Here is a 19,551-nt window from a genome sequence, read left to right as displayed (position 1 = left end):
GGACAGATGCTAAACGAAAATAAAACACTGGTAAACACTGGTTTAAAACATGTGCTAAACTATATTACATTAAAGATAGAGAGAAGAGTGAGAAATAAACGCTACTGTGAATGGGAGATTTCCACATATTATTCTGGCCTTTTGAGACGAAGAGTTCGCCAGCAGAAGCAACAACAAGAACAACTGAAATAACAGCATGAATGAATCAGTTGAATCGCCTTTACTTTGGTTTCAGCTCAATATTAGAGTTGCAGATTTGTCTGAATGGATCACTGAGGAAAGATCAGCTCAATGATGGAGTCGAGCGTCCAGGCGAGTCTGTTCTGGTCCTCAGCATCTGGTGATGAAGCTCCTGGATTGGGTTTTGGCCACCAGTAATCTCAGCGAATCGCTGGACGTCCGGATGAGTTCTCTTCCACTGACCGGGAAAGACAGAGCAGAGGAGGGTTATTCTGTCCGTTTCAGAGTCAAGAACGTCTGTGAAACCTCAGACGCCTGTGTTTAATCTTAGAAAGTGAATCTTATGAACATGTTCAAGTTTCTTATTTCAGAATCAGAATGATCTTTATCCACCAAGCAAACACACACTGAATTTGTTGTAGTTTTTCAGGAGCTCTGGGTACATACATACATACATATGACATTATTTCTCTCCAAAAAAGAAAGAAAGAAAGAATATTTAGCTTAAAGAAAATAATAATTTAGAATTGTTGTACCATAATGCAAACAATAATGATTATAATAATGAAAAATAATAGTTTAAATTGGGAAGTAAAAGAAAGAAAGACTGGGGATAAAATGGGGAACTTGAGTATTTACACATGCTAGTATTAGTTGTGCTGGCTTTAATGCTGATTTATATATAAGTAGTAATAAATTAAAAACTACTATAAGAATGTAAGAATAGTGTGAAATATGAACAAATTAAACACAACAACATTCAGAAACATTATAAAATCAATAATTTTGGCACTTAATTGTCAATGTCAAAATGCAAAACATTTTAACGGTCCTAAAATATGCTTGGTTTCTTATAATGGAAGTTATAATATATAATTAAAATATGTAATTTTTGCACCTCTAGTGGCAATTGCAAAAAATAAAATAAGTAGCTCTCCCTATGACTGGGCCATATTACTAAAACAATACAATATTTTATATATTTGGTCTCAAAATCAGTGAAAATATAGTCAAAAACAATGGGAATGTTTGTTTTTTTAATCAATGGAGACAAGATGACGGTAGATCAGCGTGTCAAATGTTTTGATAAGTTGCACTGTAAAAACAAAAGTAGAGCTAACTTTTTTTTATAAATAAGGCAAACTATCACACTCAACTTGAAGTTAACTCCACGCATTTGCTCATATTAAAGTCAACTTAAAACGTTTGTTCATCTAATGAGTAACAGGTAGTCTTTTGCAACTATGGAATGTTTAGGATTTAGCAATGCAAGCAGCAACAATCCTTGTTTTTCATCTCCATGTTTGATTTTCAAAGATAACTTCATGACATGACCATTGTTAGTCTCTTGAAACTGAAGTGCTCACCTGTGGTAGTCCACACCCACCAGACTGACTCCGTTCACAGCCAGGATCCGGTCGCCCGCTCGCAGTCTCTGGCTGAGCGCTGCTGGGGAGTCTGGCACCACTGACTTCACGTAGATCCCGCTCACTCGCAGGGGAGTTTTCTGTTACCAACAAGACAAAACAAAGAGAAGACTCGAGATTAGCGATGACTAGATGAGGATCTGCACCAGCAGGAAGTGAATGATTGGTTTCTGTATCACCTTAATCACCACTGATGCATTTGTTTGAGAGCGCCCTGAGTCACATGGAGAAAGTGGATGTTTTATTGTCTCTGAATGCTAAACCACACAGTCATCAGGTTCTTACTCAGTTCATCTGATTGTTAACATCAACCTCAGTGTCAGTGCAGTTCTGGGAAACACAGGAGATCTCACGTTCAGTCAAGCTCTGGGCTCATTGTTGGCTTCGAAAGACGATCGGTGTGGCCAACGCAAACCCATTCGTCCCCTACTGAGCAGTTTCTCGTAAAATGTAACCCCCCTCATAGCTAACACCTAAGTCAGCAATTCCAAGTCATTTACAGGGCCAAAGTCTCTGAGCAAGTGAACAAAATAGCTCGAAGTAACTATGGCTCTGTTCCAAAGCATAGTAAGCTGCCTATGTAGGCAGTATTTTAAGGTCTCACATGATGCAAAATCTGTTAGAAAAGTTAGGGAACAGCATTGTCCTGCTGTCCAAGACATCATCTTTGACCAAAACCAAAGTGAGCTTATAATTAAAAAAATATATCTATTTTACACAAAATCTTTAGAAGACGTGGATTAAACCACTCGATTTATATGGATTCCTTATATGAGGTCTTTATGAACGTTATGAAAGTTTTGGGTGAATGGACTTTCAATGGAGGGACGGAAACCCCTCATTTACACGAAAGACTTACTGGGTTTGGATCAACATGAGGGTGAGTAAATGTTGACAGGGGTTTAATTTTGGGGTGTATTTCCCTTTAAAGATTAGGATGCTGTCTATGTAGGCCGCTCTCTAGGTTTTGGAGCCCAGACTACATGTCCGGATCTAATCTAGCCCTGTTATTTTTAATCATAACAGCTGTGGACTGGCCTTGATTTGAAGGTGTTGTGCAGCTCAAATGGCATTACAGTTTGCATTCGACTTATACAGCCGTGTGTCTACAGAGAAATGGATATGAAATACCTTCTATATATAAAACAGGGTAATTTCATAAGCATGATCACAATGAAGGAACAACTATTAAAGTCAATATGCCAATCAACTCACCAGAGGATCCATCATTTATTTATCAGCTTCAAATGTTACGTCGTCTACAGTAAATAGAGAGTGAGTATTAAACAAAACTTGTCCAGGTCATTTTCCTATGTTTCCGCCACAAAATAAAAAAAATTAAAAGATAATTGCGCCTTTTTATCTCACAATTGCGAGTTTACATCTTGCAATACTGACTTTATTGCTCAGAATTACGAGATATAAAGTCAGAATTGCATAAAATAAAGTCACAATTCTGACTTTTTTTCTCGCAATTGCGACTTTATATCACGCAATTCAGAGTTTATAACGCATAATTGCGAGTTTATATCTTTTCACAGAATTGTGAGATATAAAGTCCAATTCTAAGGAAAAAAAAGACAGACTTTTTTTTTTTTTACCTCAGAATAGTTTAAATCTCGCAATTCTGACTTTATAACACGCAATTCTGAGAAAAAAGTCAGAATTGTGAGATAAAAAGTCGCAATTATTATTTATTTATTATTCAGTTTATTATTTATTTATTCGGACACAAGCTTCCATATTTTCCTGCTAAATTCCCATTACCGCAAAGCACAAACATTTTACAAAAAAGTTTACACACTATTCACTGTAGAAAGAGTAGACAAGTATAGAATTTAAAAATAGGACAAAGATATTTCTCACCATTCCATCCACCAGTGCCAGACCAAGACCATGAGGTCCTCTCATCAGCTCTACGGTGAACACCTCATCTCTGTCCTCCTCGTCTTCCTCCTTTCTTTGGTCTGTGTTTCCTTCCAGGCCGTTCTTTACTGAGAAAACAACATCAAACACATCACATCATCAGCTCAGGGCCTTCACTAGATCAAATAAAGCATGAACAAACTCAAATATCACTGAATGTCCAGGTCAAACACCATCCTAAAATCAGAAGAATTATATTTTGCATGAAGAAAATGAAGGTTGTTTTCAGGACTATCAATATTATTATCATGGCATTAAAGTCAAAATGAAATCCGAATTGTAGGTCAAATTGGAAAGGTCAAAAGTCACCCGTAAACAACTGAACTGACATGAACATCAGATGATGATACAAGAATGACTGTTTTCCTGTTCCCATGAAGATCTTCTGCTGTGGTGGAAACACAAAGGGCTTTCCTCCAGCGCTCGGCCACCCGGCCCGCGTCCTGAACAATGCCCGTCCCGATTAAGATTCCACCCAGCAAGTCAACTGTAAATTCCCATGATGCTTTATCCATTGCTCTTTTTTCTCCTGACATCACCACCTCTCTGTAATTCTTGAACCAGATTATAGGATTTGTGCCAGTACCAAAAAAAAGCAGCCAAAACTAGTGTGATCTAAGCAGAGTCCCTTTGATTAGGAAAACCCACACTAGTCTTCAGAGAGAGGAGGCGGGAAACCAGTGGGAACGGGATGCCACATGTAGAGCTTTCCATTCCTTAACTATATATTAAATGTACAAATGTCCAAGTTTACACACTATTTTAGTTGATTCTTTGTTTCAGCTCTATATTCTGATTGGACTGTGTTTGAAGCTGTTGATAAAAGCGACAATTTGCTTGGCAACATAAACAGCCATATAGTAGAGAACGTCAACACAACACACATCAGAGATAAACTCTATGTGGAAGTTGAGATATTTTGTGAATTAAAAGTTTTTTGTTCTTTTTTTTTTGTGTGAATACAAAGCATTTGCATTGCTTCATAAAATCTGGATTGAACCATGAGAGTCAGATTGATTTCTATTACAATGCCTTTATTACATTTTTGAAGTTTTGTTGGAATGGGCTTTTAATGGAGGACAAAATCTCGTAGGTTTCATTTAAATACCTTCATACCTTTTTTGTTTTGAAGGTGAACAAAAGTTTAATGGGTTTATAACAACATGAGGGTAAGTAAATGATGACAGAATTTTTATTTTTGAGTAAACTAACAAAATATGTTTTTTCAGATCTGAATCTGTATGCTTTCAGTTCATGAAGGCTTCCTGTTGATTGGATTCTCATCCTTTAAAAATGTATGACCTGTCCTGTCATCATGGAAATCATTCCTCGTCACTCGCCAAGTGTTAAAGCGCTGAAGAAACTCTGTGATTTACCTGATCTTGAGAGAGAGAGATTGAGGCACAATTTGGATTGCACAATTTCGGATATTCGGATAATTCCGAATAGGTTATTTTGTTTATTCTCACCTGACCATTGCTCATTTTATAAATATATTATGTGTGGGAAAAACATTCTGGAGAGGAGATATGCTGGTTTCCAGCTTCTTCACCCGATGGAGCCAGAGCACACAAACCCAACTCCACATCAACACCAGCACCACCCATACGCCTCCAAAGACAATACACCCTGCCTTTGAAATCAGGGAACACACTACAGGGTGAACATGTCTGAGGTGTTTCTCAGAGTACAGCTCACAAACTAATAGAAGACAAGTAGCACAAGAGCTACATCTTTTTTCATGTAGCTTTACATCAGTGTAAAATCATGCATATGCAAGGAACGCTGTTTTTTCTGTTGTTGTTCCCAGAGACTAAACAGAGCTTTATCCAGAATCTGGTGGAGAAAAGCAGATCAGCAAGTGTCTTAGTGTCTTGCTTGATTATGGTCAAGTCAGGGATTGATGCTTACATTTTTCCCAAGCTCCACACGTGCTCATAAGTTGGAATTTTGTATAGGCTTCCTTACAGGTCAGCCGAGACAAAAGCTACAAAAATTTGTGTTGACTTTAATGCCAGATACAGTTTATTGTGTAACCAAAATACCAATAATAACCAGGAAAAATTTAGTCATAATGGACTTTTATTTATAAACAAGCATAAAATACACTGGGACTCTTATTTTGAAATGTTAATGTTTTACTATAGAGTGCAACAGTCTGGTTCCAGAAGTAAACAATAATTTTCTCCATAAGAAAATTGAGTTTGATAATTTTTAAATGAGTAGTTTTATATTTCTCAGACATTAATTTGATCATGCTGTTTGCAATGCTTCGTGGGATTGTAGTTCTTTCCCTCACAAAAAACGCTAAGTACACAGACTTAAGTCTTTTTGTTCAATTTTCAAATACTTTTTTTTACTTCAAATCAAAGTTGGTTGCTTTGCTTCATGGCTTATAACTCTTTAATGAAGACTTTTTAAAAATCCCTATGGAAAAAATGAATGGAAAAATATATACGTTGGGAACCAGTGCCACTGAAAAAGAGGGCTCTATTGCCAGCTGCTCATTCAAAAAGACGAGGGAGATAAAATAAGCACTCGTACAACCATCTACAGCCATCCACATCATATTACAATATAAACACCATAATGTAAACATCGACTTCTTCATCAACAGTAGATCATAAGCAATCGCTTGGCATAAATGTGCGGTGTTCATTGTTTGAGAACTGCTCTGAAACCACACGCCTGTAGAAAGTAAATTTTTACTTTGAAACGTGTCATATTTATTTAATGACATAATAGCCTTTCGGTATTTAATAATCACACTGGGCTGTATCGTGATTCCTTGTTTTTCCATCCACAAATTTACGTTGTACTATTTTAGATATTAAAGACTTTTTATAACCTTAAATTTCACAAAGCTGAGGACCTGCAGGGACCTTTTTTTATTCACACACGTGTGGATTACCTTTCCTGTGCTGGCGTGCCGTCTGCTGCGTCGCCCCCTCCAGCGGGCCGGTGTCCAGCTCGGCCTGGTCCAGATTCTGAGGGGTGTTGGGAGGCGTAAGCAGGCAGGAGGGGTCGAGGGCCAGACTCTTGTGGTAGCCCAGGTCTGTACTCCCAGACAAGCTGTTCTGGAGCTCCAGGCTCTTGAGTTTCTGGGTCAGGACGGCCTCACACGAGCTCAGGTTGCTGTGAGACTCCCGGAGCTGAGGAGGTGTCATGGTGGCGGGCTGTTGATCTGTTGCCTCTGAATCCTGGCAGGTGATTGGTTCAGTCGTTGGTTCAGTCTCTTCATTCAAGTTACTGCTGGAGCCCTGAATTAATCCAAAATGACAAAAATAATTATCAGCCCATATTTCAAGACATGTTCGATTGATTTGTAGAGCATTTTTCAGAATATGCATCACTTCAAAGCAGCTTTGGAAAAAGTCATACTGGTATGTCAGTAATGCCTTAGTGCTTTACCATAAATCAAGTGATCTTGGATGATATGACAATGTAAAACCAGGATACAGGTGATCCGGATTTAGATCTATCTATATTGTATTTGTAGTGTTGTCTAGCACATATATCAGTGGCATAATGACATCTGAGCGCTCAAAGGCAATTAAGATATAAATATTTGTAATTTTGTTCTATCAAGAGATATAAATGTTGGTTGGTTTTGTTCTATTACGAGATGTAAAGTGCCCCTATTATGCTTTTTAGAATATTAGGCAAGGCAAGGCATATTACAACGCAATATTACTATTCACACAGTGTGTACTGTACTGTACTGTACTGTATCGTATCGCTCGGTAAAAAAAATCGCAACAGAATGGGTCATCTGACCAATCAGAGTAGAGTAGACCAGTCACGACAGACTGGGAAATCCAATCTTAAAAAGACTCGCGGAAAGGAGGGCTTTAGTGAGACCAGATCTTCAAACAAACCGTTTTCCGGACTCTTTGAGAAATGAGGTGATGTGAAATGTATATTACAAAATATATATTTTTGAGAAATTTTTTTGAACTTGGATGCATGTAAACCAATTATAGGAGACCTCAAAACTAAATAAGGAACCTTTAAAATAGCATAATAGGGCCACTTTAAATATTGGTGGGTTTTGTTCTGAGATATTTAAATATTGGTCAGTTTTGTTTTATTAGGAGATTTAAATATTGGTTGGTTTTGTTGTAAACAAGACTAAACAATTCTCAAAAAGCATCAATGAAGATATGATTTGGTTGTCTTAAGTGAAAAATAGCCAGTTGTCAAAGAGTTTTATCCGAGTTAAATATTTTATTATTAAATTAACCGTAATTTAACCAACAGTGTTGAGAAATATGCAGTATGGATTTAACTTCAATTAGTAAAGTACAGGCAGAAAAACTATAACGTGATGGCATTCCTTACTGTGAAAATTGACAATTATTTGTTTCTAAACTATAGGCCAACATTTCAAAATATACAAAAAAAAATGTCTATACCCTTCAACTAATTGAAGTTGTTCAAGTATATTGTTGCAAGTATACCCTTGCACTAAATGTCTGTGCATTCTGTGTGGCGTCTAGGGCGTTCACAGCATGGAGGAGGTGTACCTGTGAGGGCTGATGATCAGACTGTGTCTGGCTCTCTGGGAGAGACTGGATAAACTCCTGCAGATTCTGCAATGGCGGGAACAGCCCTGGCTCTGTGATGGGATTTCCCAGCTCCAGATGAAAGATGCTGCTGGGCAGGATTAGAGGAGGATGGTTGTCGAAACTTTCCAGGATATTAGCTAAGACAAAAAATATTTTTTGCTGTAAGGCACAGAGAATCTCAGCGAGCATTCAAGACATCATTTGAGCCCTTTATACGTAGGCCTCCCCCTGATAATGAATCACCCAATGCTAAAAAGGTTAGTTGTCACTGTATTTTAATGTTTATTGCTTTAAAGATGCCGGCTTTAAACCAATCAATTTTATAATGTGCGATATACAAATAAATGTGATGTTTACTGGAGAGTTGAATTGGAGAGCTGGTGCAAACATATCCACATCTCTATGATCAGATGCTTTCTTAACTGCTGTTTTCTCACTGCTGTCATTTTTGTTGTATGTTTATTTTGTTATTGAGAGAAAAGCATGCATTACATATAACATATTCATAAACGCTGCTCTCAGCAATTTGCGTGGTGTCGCGGACATTCACTTACACTATACTGCTGAAAAGGTATTTCAAACTTCTTTTTAACTTCAAGTGGAGAAAGAAAAATAACTTTGTCATGATAATACCAGGGCCTTAAGGCAAACCTTTTAAAATACACATATAAAACAGTATTTAATCAATTTAGGCTGTGGGTATACTATATCATGGAACTGACAATGGTCAAATGTTACTGTTCATCTGTTAATCTCACATGTATGGAGGGCCGCCGCTGCATCCTCTGGAGACGGGGTCCAGCATGGGGGGCACGTACGGGCTGTGTTGTACTCTCTCAGCATATGATGCAGCTGTGCAGGGTTCAGATGAACAAACTCAGCTCTCAGAGTGGACCATGATGCCTGTAAACACACACAGATGCATAGAAGAATGAAAAAAAATCACATAAAACTAAAAAGAGCTTTTAGGGCCCAGCCAGATTTCTCAGCAGGGTTAGCTAACTATTCAGGACAGGAGAAATGTGCTGGTGAAATATCATTAGAGATGTTGACTCACAATTGGTCACGTGCATTGTAATCTTGATTTTGCAGCACACAATGGGCACAGAATTGTATATGGCTTACAATGCTTTTGGGAAACACAGCCCAGCATGATTTTAACAATGGTAACTGTTGGTGAAAAACTGCTTTCAGTTAGTTTACTCATTCACACATCTCGTACGGGCTGTGTTACAAATCAATTGATCACAAATCAATTTAGATGATTTTTTTGCGTTGTATAACAATGGAAATACATTTTTAGTAATAGCACCTAAAGGGAGCATGTACAAAGAAAATAGCAAAGGACCCAAGACTGAGCCTTGTGGTGTACCCTCATTTACCATCGAAAAGATGTTTAACACAATCACATTTACACAAACAAACGGGTAGAATCTAAACTAGGTTAGTGTCTGTCCAGAAATGGCAACACAATATAAAATGAATGTGTCAAATGTAGCACTTAGTTCAAGTAGCACTAGCAGAGATATGCAACCCTGGTCAAATATCATTTGGTCTGAATGTTTTAGTACATTTCTATGTAGTAAGGAGAATAATTGGGTAGACGCAACAGTTTCCTGTATTTTGATGAAAAAATGATTTTCACAAGGGTACATATTCTCTGACAAGTAAACTCTATTGTCGATCAAACAAAACATCTTTAAAATACCGCAAAAGGAAATACAGCCAAAACACTTAAACAAAAGACAGCTCACCAAATAACACTCCACATTTATTTTTTTCATTCTCCTTTACTGGTGTCTTGTCTAAATAACAGAGTAGTGTTTTCCTGTGTCATTTTTTTCTGCATCCAGAACAAAATAACATCCACTACTTGTATGTAATTAAACCAATCTCTTCACAAAATTATATAGGAAGCAGTGGCTGGGAATGAACATTGTACAAACTCACTAGAACAACAGACTCTTGCTGAACCTGACAGGATATGTTAGGCATTTCCGTACAGTTACAGCTTAGTTTCATTCAACAGAGAGTTTATCTTTAGAGTATTGTTTAGGTTTATTTCTTTTAGTTTAATTTAACTTGAATACAGAATATAGTCCATATGCCTTGAACTAAAGGAGACCTATAACTCTCTTTTACAAAGTCTTGATTTTGGTTTTGGGGTCTTCTAGAATAGGTTTTCATGCTTGACAGTTCAAAAGACACATTATTTTTCACATATTTGACATTGTTGCAGAACCTCTCTTCCTAGTCTGTCAGTAACACTCTGTTTAGTTCCTGTCTATATGAAGCCTCTCCTTTCCGAAAGTTTCAGAAATGCCATGCCCGATACCATAACCGCAAGTTTCAGCATACTCAATTATTTTACATATGCCTTGGGTGGGAATTATTTAAATGAGGAATATTGACATGCTTGTTCCTTGAAGAAAACTCAAGACTCCCTCTGGAGTGACACTGTAACTTTGCAGACCTTTTCATGCTCAAACAGCAACATTACACACTAAAGAAATTTGAAAACATGAAGGCATTAACCTATTTTAAAATATTACATACTGTTTTGAGGGTTGCATGCCAATTATACTGATAGTTACTTAATTTAATTTACCAATTAAATATAAATCAAAGTAATGAAATATATTTAGGGTGAAAGTAGAGAGAAAGTTACAATGTCTAGCACTAAGATAATAAGTTGAAAGGCATTGCTAAATATTATTTCTTTATTTTGATGTCACGTGGCAAGATGCCATATTCTGAAATGAAGCATGAGAGATTTTTCATAAATCATTTAGCTGATGCATAGACATTTTAAGACGCCTCAAACACATGTGATGGGTGGTGTTACATGAGTCTGGGAAGGGCTGTGATCTGTAGGACCGCAGGACTCACTCTTGGCTAATAAAGCCACAACACAGTCGTGCATGTGCATCAGACGCATGTTTATGAGTAACTCATTTTCTCCAGCTGAATGTGCAAATTATTTGCGTTTCCCTTCTATCCGTAACCAGGTCTGGTCTTGGTTTCTCCTAGGATTTGACTGTAAAAGGGCTAAACAAGTAACCAGTCCCATGAGTAAAACAGGTCTGCTGTAGATGTTGGATTATGTCTTGGTTCACCATTAAATAAAATATAGCTCAGAGACCAAAAATGGAAATGAATGGAAATGTATCAAATTTGTTTCAGATCATACTCCTAAGCTTTCTTAAACATATATATATATATATATATTTTTTTTTTAAACACACAAATGAGACAAATGGCAATGAATGTGGATAGAAGCTCAGATCATTTGGTCTTGGAAGAAATTGATGAGAAATGCTGGAGATCTCTGATTTTGACTGCATTTTGAATATGTGGCAAATGCTAAGAAGAACCGTTTAAGAGACTGTTGAGAGAACTTGTGTCATATTGTGATTTTTCTTTGCTATAGACACCCACAAAAGGCTGGACTGAATAGTCAGAATGGCTGTCCCAAAATAGATGGATGGAAAAGGGGAAAAGACATCTGCAACTCTGTGCAGAAATGGGTGTTTTACAAACCACAAACTGTGCGCTCATGCCATGGGTGGAAACTTAACAACCAGTCTCCCAGCAACTTTTGACATGCAACCATTGTTTGTTGACGGATAGAGGAAGTTAACATTCTCTAATTGCACAGTGGATGATTCTGACAGACACATGCTGTCTCTTTAGTCTCAACAAGTGCTAGCCTACATGTGATCATATTATTAGCCAGAAAAGTACAGTTCCTCAAGACAAACTTTGATGTTGGCTTGACCTAAAAGTCTTAAATCAATACAGTATTATGGGTTAGATCGATTGGTTGCAAGAGTGTTCGGAGTGGTTGGTACGGTTGTCTGTGTTATGGTGTACCATAGAGGTTGATAGGGTGTTTTTAGGTTACTTTTTCACACTTACAATTGTTAATCCCAGATGATTCAAAATCTTAGGCAAACTATTCCTCGACGAGCACGCAACCGGTTTTAATGGAATCTGTGGAAATGTGTGAAACATTACTGAACCCAAAGTTAAATTTCACCTTCACTTAGGGTATAAATAGATGTTAACCCAGAGTCACAGCCAGTTCAAACAAATGCAAAAACTGTTTGATTTTCGCATTCGATTTCTCTGTTCAGACCAATTCGTAGCGAACAGCAGACGGCCTGAATGAAAATGCAAACTCTCTCTCTCTGACAGTAGGTGGTGCTTACAGAAAAGCACAAATACCATGCTTAAATCAGTTATAAAAAACTAAATAAAGCATACAGAGTTAGAACAGGCTGAAAGACTGTGCTGAGTTCGGTAGATTAAAGTCTTAGCACATTATAAATGGTTTTATAAAATCATATCAAATATCAATATGTTGGCTTATAAATATTTACACGGGTTAGATACCCTTCTGAAAAAAGAAGTGTGTTTGATTGTACTGAATGTGCACTTGCAGTGTACTTAAAATTTTTAAAAGTACACTTTAAAAAAAAACTGTACTTGCAGATAATATAATATTAATTAAATAAAAGTATACTTAAGTGAACTTCAAGAGAGTTTTGTCACTATGTACACACTTGAGTAAAGTTCACTTCAGTAAAGCTAGTACATTTACATTTAAATACTTGTTGTAATAATATTTTGTCATGTTTTAAAGTGCACTTATTCTGATGTGTTGACTAACATAATAAAGCACATATAAAGTACTTGATTATAATTTTAACTGTGTAAATTAGCTTTAAAGTTAATTTCAAAATCATAATTTTATGAGTGTAAGTACAATTTAAATTTAAATACAAGTTTCAATATAAATGAATTCATAAATGAATTTATATAAAATGACATATAAAGTTGTACTTAAGTCCTACTTAAATGTAAACTATAACACATTTTCATTCAATTGTAAATTACATTCTGGTATTGTAGTTTTGTATTTGTGTGTAGAATGTTTGTTTGTTTGTTTGTTTACTCTTTGTTAAAAAGGTCAACATTCCTAGGGACTATTGATGAAAAAAGTTAGCCAATTTGGCAAAATCTGCCACATTTAAAAAAAAAAAAATTATCTTGTATTATTACTGTATATTGTATTATTAAATTATATACAAACATGCAATTAAAACTATTATTTTACTACATTATTTCTGTAATAAGTACTCTTTTTAAAACTAAGCTAAAGTGTACTTCTTTTTCACAAGGGTATCTTTCCGAGTCCGTCATAGTTTTAATAATGGAGAAACACCCTTAATCCAATTTGGAATGAAATGTGGTTCAGTTTTTGAAATATTTACATTTCCTTAATTTACTGTAAAAAGTGCATTTGAGGTTGACTGCGTAATGCAGGACAAATAAACACAGAGATCATGTGACAGAGTGAGTCATGTATATGTTTGTTTGGAGTGTGTTTAAAGTAAACTCAGTCACTTAAGACATGAGATCATACTAGCCCCTCCCACCCAGAGCTGTAATCCAGCTCTCTGATAGGCTAAGAGGCTTACCGGTCAAAGTTCATTTACTGCAGAGACTTCACGAGACCTGTAAACCCCACGGTATGGATGTGTTTGGGTGACGCGCTGTAAACCTTATACTGTCCTCTGTTATTCTGCCTTTCTTTTATGGTATGATAAGCTAAGTGAAACTCACTTCCTTATGCACAAAAGAGTAAACAATGGTTCTCCCCACTATCAATGGCTTTCGAAGAAAGTTAACAGGTTTAAGACCAGACAAACAGCAGTTTTGACTTCTTCCATGTCCTGTTCATCAGGTACTAAAGTCCCTCCTGCCAGCGGCGCTCCGTCTACATTGTATTTACAAAATGATTCAACTTTGATGACTGAGCTGAATAATGCATATTATTTAGGATTATATGACAGGCTGAACGTGGTGGCATGTTGTGGCGAGCTGAACGGGTTTTTATTACGTGGTGAATGGAAAAATGGCATGACTCAAGAAGTAAATATGACGTTTGTCATGAGTTTGATGCCATCATGAGGTTATATTGAATTACCTTGGCTTGTGAAACAGGTTTGCTCTGTATTTCTTGAAACATCACGTCATTTTTATGTCTTTTACAAGGGTTTTATTGGTGTTTCTATAACTGATACTCACACCTGTCCAATCAGCAGTCAAACCCAGATCACAACCTCCAAGCACACCTTGCTGTCAAATCCAAGTTAATTCTTCTTTGCAACTGAAGAATTTCCTTATTTATTCACAAGGAAACTCGATCAAGCTGTTTGTCAAGTGAACTGAACAAACAATATAAGGGTGCACTCGCTTTATGACCGGAGCATTTCCTTTCTGGTGAATTGTTATCTCTGGATGAGGACCTTTAAAATGATTTAGCCTTCACTAATGAATCATTCAGACTGATTTGTGAACTGTTTTGACTTATTCATTCACGGGAACAACTCAAGATAAAGTTTCTCTCACAACACTATAGTTTGCAAGTAGCGTTTACTCTACACAAGAGAAATATCTATAGCTGATGGAATCAGTGTGTAACAACAAAAATGTACAGGTAACACTTTACAATAAGGTGCCATTTGTTATCATTAGTATAACTAACATGAACTAACAATTAAACATTTATTTTTAGTTAGGGTTAAGTTTAACATTTACTAGTACATTACTTAACTAAAAATTGTACCTGTTAATGAACAAAGATCAATAAATGTTTTAACAAATGTATTGCTCATTGTTAGTAATTTTATAATAGGACATTATTGTGAAGTGTTACAAATTAATATTCAGTATAGAAACTTCCATGATGTTTAAAGGGTGTGTTCACACTTGGCAGGTTTGATTCATTTTTTTTAAAAACTTTAGACTGAAATATGAACGCAACACAGAACAAAGACATCTAAACGAACCAAAAACAGGTCCTGATGGCACAAGATGTGACCCTTAAAAAGGACAGAATGCTCAAGCAAACCTGTTTTATCTGGTCATAGTCGTGATGTTGACAATCACAGTTCAGTTCAGGCACAAAAACACTGTGTCTTCTTGAAGCAGATCTTGGTTTGTGTGTGTGAGACGAAGGGATTCCTGCCACTGTTTTGCCACATGACACAAGCTCTTCACAAGTTCTCAGCTGGTCAAAATACCATCATACTGTGTGTACGCACAAACAACAAGCGCATTTATCCCCAAACACAGCATTGTTTTGGATGTTTGGTAAGTTCCATCGTAAAATATACGTCATAAAAGCTGTTTTTGTTTTTGTTTTGTATCTTTATGTGTGTTGTTAAAAACACGAAGCAAACCAAGACTAAATGTATCTTCTTCTTTTTTTTTATTATCCGGATCAAACGAACCAAGAGAACTCAACCACAAGTGTGAACACACCCTTAGATTTAATTAATTTCAATGACTTTTCCATGCCTGGAAAACACAATTTTAAAATTCCCAGATAATTCCAGGTTTTCCATGACAATAGGAAACAAAATATTGGGTAGATTCACCTCAGATGGTTCAAATCATATTTTGCCTCAAAACTGAAAGAGTATAAAATTATCTTTAGCATTTAGAAAATGAAACATTTCCCCAAAACTCTCATTTTCTCATATGTACTGCAATGAATGAATGAATGAATGAATGAATGAATGAATGAATGAAATCAGGTTAAGGCACATTATTAATCTTATATCTGTATGCAAAATAGAGTTTTCCTAAATGTACAAATATTGTCTTTTTTTCTGTGTGCAAGTACATGAGCATGGTACTGGAATCATCCCTAAAACAACCCTTTTTTATCTGTGCAAGCACTTGTGGAGCATCTCTAGAGTTTCTGACCTGCAGCAGGGTCTCTTTGGGAGTCGCGAGCAGGTTGACGGCTGAAGAGAGTTTCTGGAAGGAGTCGGCAGCCAGATCTCCCAGCCCGATGCTTTGAGTCCAGTCCATCAGCAAATCCAGGTTGGCCCGGATCTGCACTCCTCTAGACCACTGGTAGAAACCACCGCCAGACCCTTCAAACACAACCACAACTACATTTATTCTGAAGTCACAATTAGTGCAAGTGGTAACATGTTCATCATATTAAGCTTCTCTTTATTTTTCAATAATCATCAAAAGTCACAAGCTGGATTTGAACTCAACCAGTTTACATTCTGTCATAGTTTTGTCTGGCTTCAGCAGAATATTGCGTGCAAACAGGCCAATTAAATTTACACCTGGATGCAAATATTCACTCTGTAAAATTCACACCCTTGTGAGAAACACGTCCCAACAGAGAAGCAAGACCACTGGGGTGAAAACAGCCGGTTCTACAAAGTCGTTTACAATGCACCCTCTCGTCTTCTCTTGTGGTCTTATTTTGGTGTGTGAATCCATATAACTTGCATCGAAACCTCAGTGAAAAAAAAAAATCAAAGAGTTCACGCACAGTAAATGTACTCTATGTTTGAGTGCGAATCACCATCAGGTTTTGCTGAGTCCTCAGAAGGACAGTGCACACATGTGCTCACCTCTCTCCATGAGCGCGTTGAAGAGCGAGGCGTTGGTGAAGAAGAACAGGTAGGTCAGCAGTTGAGACGTGATCTCGCTGTGAACCAGGAAAGTCTTGAGCAGCGTCAGGGCCTCCTTCAGGACGTCCAGGATCTGGCTAACTCCCGCAGGCATGCGCAGCTGTCCGCTCTCAGAGAAAGGGTTACTGTCCAGCAGCTCCGGCAACACAGCATACATACTCTAAAAGAGGGGACGGGGACATAATGTGTGATTAATGTGCTTAACAATCCATCAACTGTTGTATCCTGTACAGAATATTATTATGTGAATGCTGCTCGAATAAATACTAAATAGTAGCTTTATTAAAAACAACTTTATTAAGAGGACCACCCCATACATAACACGTTGTTTACTGAAGTATATACCCTGTATTTTAAGCATGAATCGTGTGGTTATAATAATTACTACAAAGTCATTTTTGTGCACAATGCAGTCATAATATCTACAACATATATATCATGGGGGGCACACAGGACATAAAGAAAAATCTCTCTATATATAGAGTTGTAAGTTTTAATATACATTTATAAATCTGAATATATTATTGAAAATCTGAATATATTGTTAAAAAAAATCTTGATTTGTGACTGAAAAATGAATATATCATTTAAAACCCTGAAAATATCTAAATAAAATTATCTTTATCTATCTATCTATCTATCTATCTATCTATCTATCTATCTATCTATCTATCTATCTATCTATCTATCTATCTATCTATCTATCTATCTATCTATCTATCTATCTATCTATCTATCTATCTATCTATCTATCTATCTATCTATCCCAAATTTTATCCAAATTGTAGATGTAAAATATAAGTTTTAAAATATCTACATTTAAAAATCTTTAATAGTTGAATAGTAAATCTAAATATATGCCGCTGTTCCGTTTGGGATAAGTATGATTTTTAAAAACATTTTCTTTGAAAGAAATTAATACTTTTACTCAGCAAGGATGCATTAAAGTGTTAAAAAGTGATAGTAAAGGTATTTATAATGTTACAAACATTTCTGTGTAAAAATCAATGCTTTAAAAAAATTTTTTTTATTAAACATTTAATAATTTTATCAATAATAAGAAATCTTTCTTGGGCATCACATAATAATATTAGAGTGATTTCTGAAGGATCACGTGACACTGAAGACTGGAGTAATGATGCTGAAAATTCAGCTTTGATCACAGGAATAAATTACATTTTACAATATATTAAATTAGTTTTTTAAATTGTAATAATATTTCACAGTATTACTGTTTTACTGTATTTTTTATCAAATAAACTTTGGAACGGGAGTGTACATGTATAAATTCTGAATATCTGAATATAAAGTTTAAAGCTCAATAATTATTTATAAATCCTGAATGTGCAGTGGAATACATACATATGTAACTACGAACATATATGTAAATGCTGAATGTGCAAATGCAACCCTAAAACATAGGAGAAAACACAGGAGAGATTAAGGCAGGTCACATTTTTTGTGCTCTCAGTAGAGAGGACGTACTGAGCGTCCCGTCTGAGCCGACAGGAAGAGCGGCACGGGCCGGCTTCCCCTCAGCGGGAGATATGTGACTGTGACTGGACTCTGGAGAATGTCTCGGCCCTGACTGGCCATTGTTACAGCACCAGTGAGAGTCTTGAGAATCATTCAGATAAGACTAGACCAGCAGATGAATCTCACATCCACACTCACTTTTCCCACTGACTAAACCACTGCTGGAAGAGATAAAAGGATTCTGTAAACAAATAAGGGCCATGCAGATAACTGTGCCAGACGGGAACTCTGGCAAGGCTAAGAGCCTACAGGGAACGCGTTTTATCACAAAGCTGACAAAAACACAGCATCCTGAACTATAACCCTGAAATAAAGGAAAATATTGATGATTCTTTAAGCACAAGAAGAGACAAAGGTTTTGTTTTTTAGAGATTTTTAGAGATCATGACAATCCATAGAAGCTAATGAAACGTCAGGTTTCAAACTAAAGGCACGGTCACATTAGCGAAATTTCAGCTAAATTTAATGAGCAAAAAGTGTCCATTATCTATTGTCAATAGTGTAGCGATGTATGACACACAGCTTACCTTCACTATGATCATCCATTGCGAATGAAACGTTAGATCTTAATGTTACCTTTACATTAAGATCTAACGTTTCATTCGCAATGGATGATCATAGTGAAGGTAAGCTGTGTGTCATACATCGCTGATCACATTACCACAATTTTGGCAACGCTTTGCAAGAGATAAATTGTCCATTGCCTATTATCAACAGTGTACTTATGTATAAAGCAAGGCTCACTATCACTATAACCATTGATTTACGAAGGAAATGTCATATTTCACAGTAAAGATGTGGTTACATTACAAACATTTTGGCAAAAGTTCATGGGCAAAAAATACACTGTCTATTGTTAACAGTGTAGCAATTTATGAAGCACTCATCATCACTGTGATCATCCATTGCCAATAAAACGTCAGATTTCAATTTAAAGATGTGGTTACATTACTAAATTTTTCCAAGCAAAAATGGTTAATTGTCTCTTATCAACAGTGTAGCAATATATGCAGCACAGCTCACTATTAAAATTTCATGAGCAAAAATGGCCCATTTTCCATAGTCAGTACTGTAGCGATGTATGAAGCACAGCTCATCATCATTATGGCCACTGATTTGCGAAAGAAACGCCAAATTTCAATCTAAAGGTGTGGTCAAATTACCGAAACGTTGGTGAAAATGCCAACCAAATTAACCATGCGGTGTATTTATGTAAAAAGCACAACTCACTATCACTATAAAACCATTGATTTGCGAAGGAAACGTCAGATTTGAATGTAAATATGTGGTCACATTACCACAATTTTGGCGAAATTTCATGGCGCAAAAAATACATTGTCTATTGTTAACAGTATAGCAATGTGTGAAGCACAACTCATCATCACTATGATCATCCATTGCGAA

The 19,551-nt window shown here is 36.4% G+C and overlaps 1 protein-coding gene across 2 annotated transcripts in view; it reads right to left on the bottom strand.

Annotated features, from left to right (window-relative positions):
- Window positions 1-19,551, bottom strand: part of radil2a (Ras association and DIL domains 2a) — an 89,708-nt gene that overhangs the window by 54,137 nt on the left and 16,020 nt on the right. Inside the window, exons 9-16 of one of the 2 annotated variants that reach the window (XM_079866131.1) lie at window positions 16,552-16,771; window positions 15,881-16,053; window positions 8,860-9,004; window positions 8,060-8,238; window positions 6,445-6,793; window positions 3,474-3,601; window positions 1,548-1,687; window positions 1-418 (exon numbers count right to left, since the gene is read on the bottom strand). The exon at window positions 1-418 is cut by the window's left edge and continues 448 nt beyond it. In XM_079866131.1, coding sequence (XP_079722257.1) covers window positions 331-418; window positions 1,548-1,687; window positions 3,474-3,601; window positions 6,445-6,793; window positions 8,060-8,238; window positions 8,860-9,004; window positions 15,881-16,053; window positions 16,552-16,771 — 1,422 coding nt within the window. In that variant the 3' untranslated portion in view covers window positions 1-330. The remainder of the gene's footprint in view (window positions 419-1,547; window positions 1,688-3,473; window positions 3,602-6,444; window positions 6,794-8,059; window positions 8,239-8,859; window positions 9,005-15,880; window positions 16,054-16,551; window positions 16,772-19,551) is intronic. The other variant, XM_079866132.1, reaches the window with a different exon arrangement.

This window comes from Squalius cephalus (assembly GCF_949319135.1).
Source record: "Squalius cephalus genome assembly, chromosome: 1".
Taxonomy (NCBI): Eukaryota; Metazoa; Chordata; class Actinopteri; order Cypriniformes; family Leuciscidae; genus Squalius; species Squalius cephalus.
The sequence above is the reverse complement of the archived record's forward strand: the minus strand, read 5'-3'. Positions and strand labels throughout refer to the sequence as shown.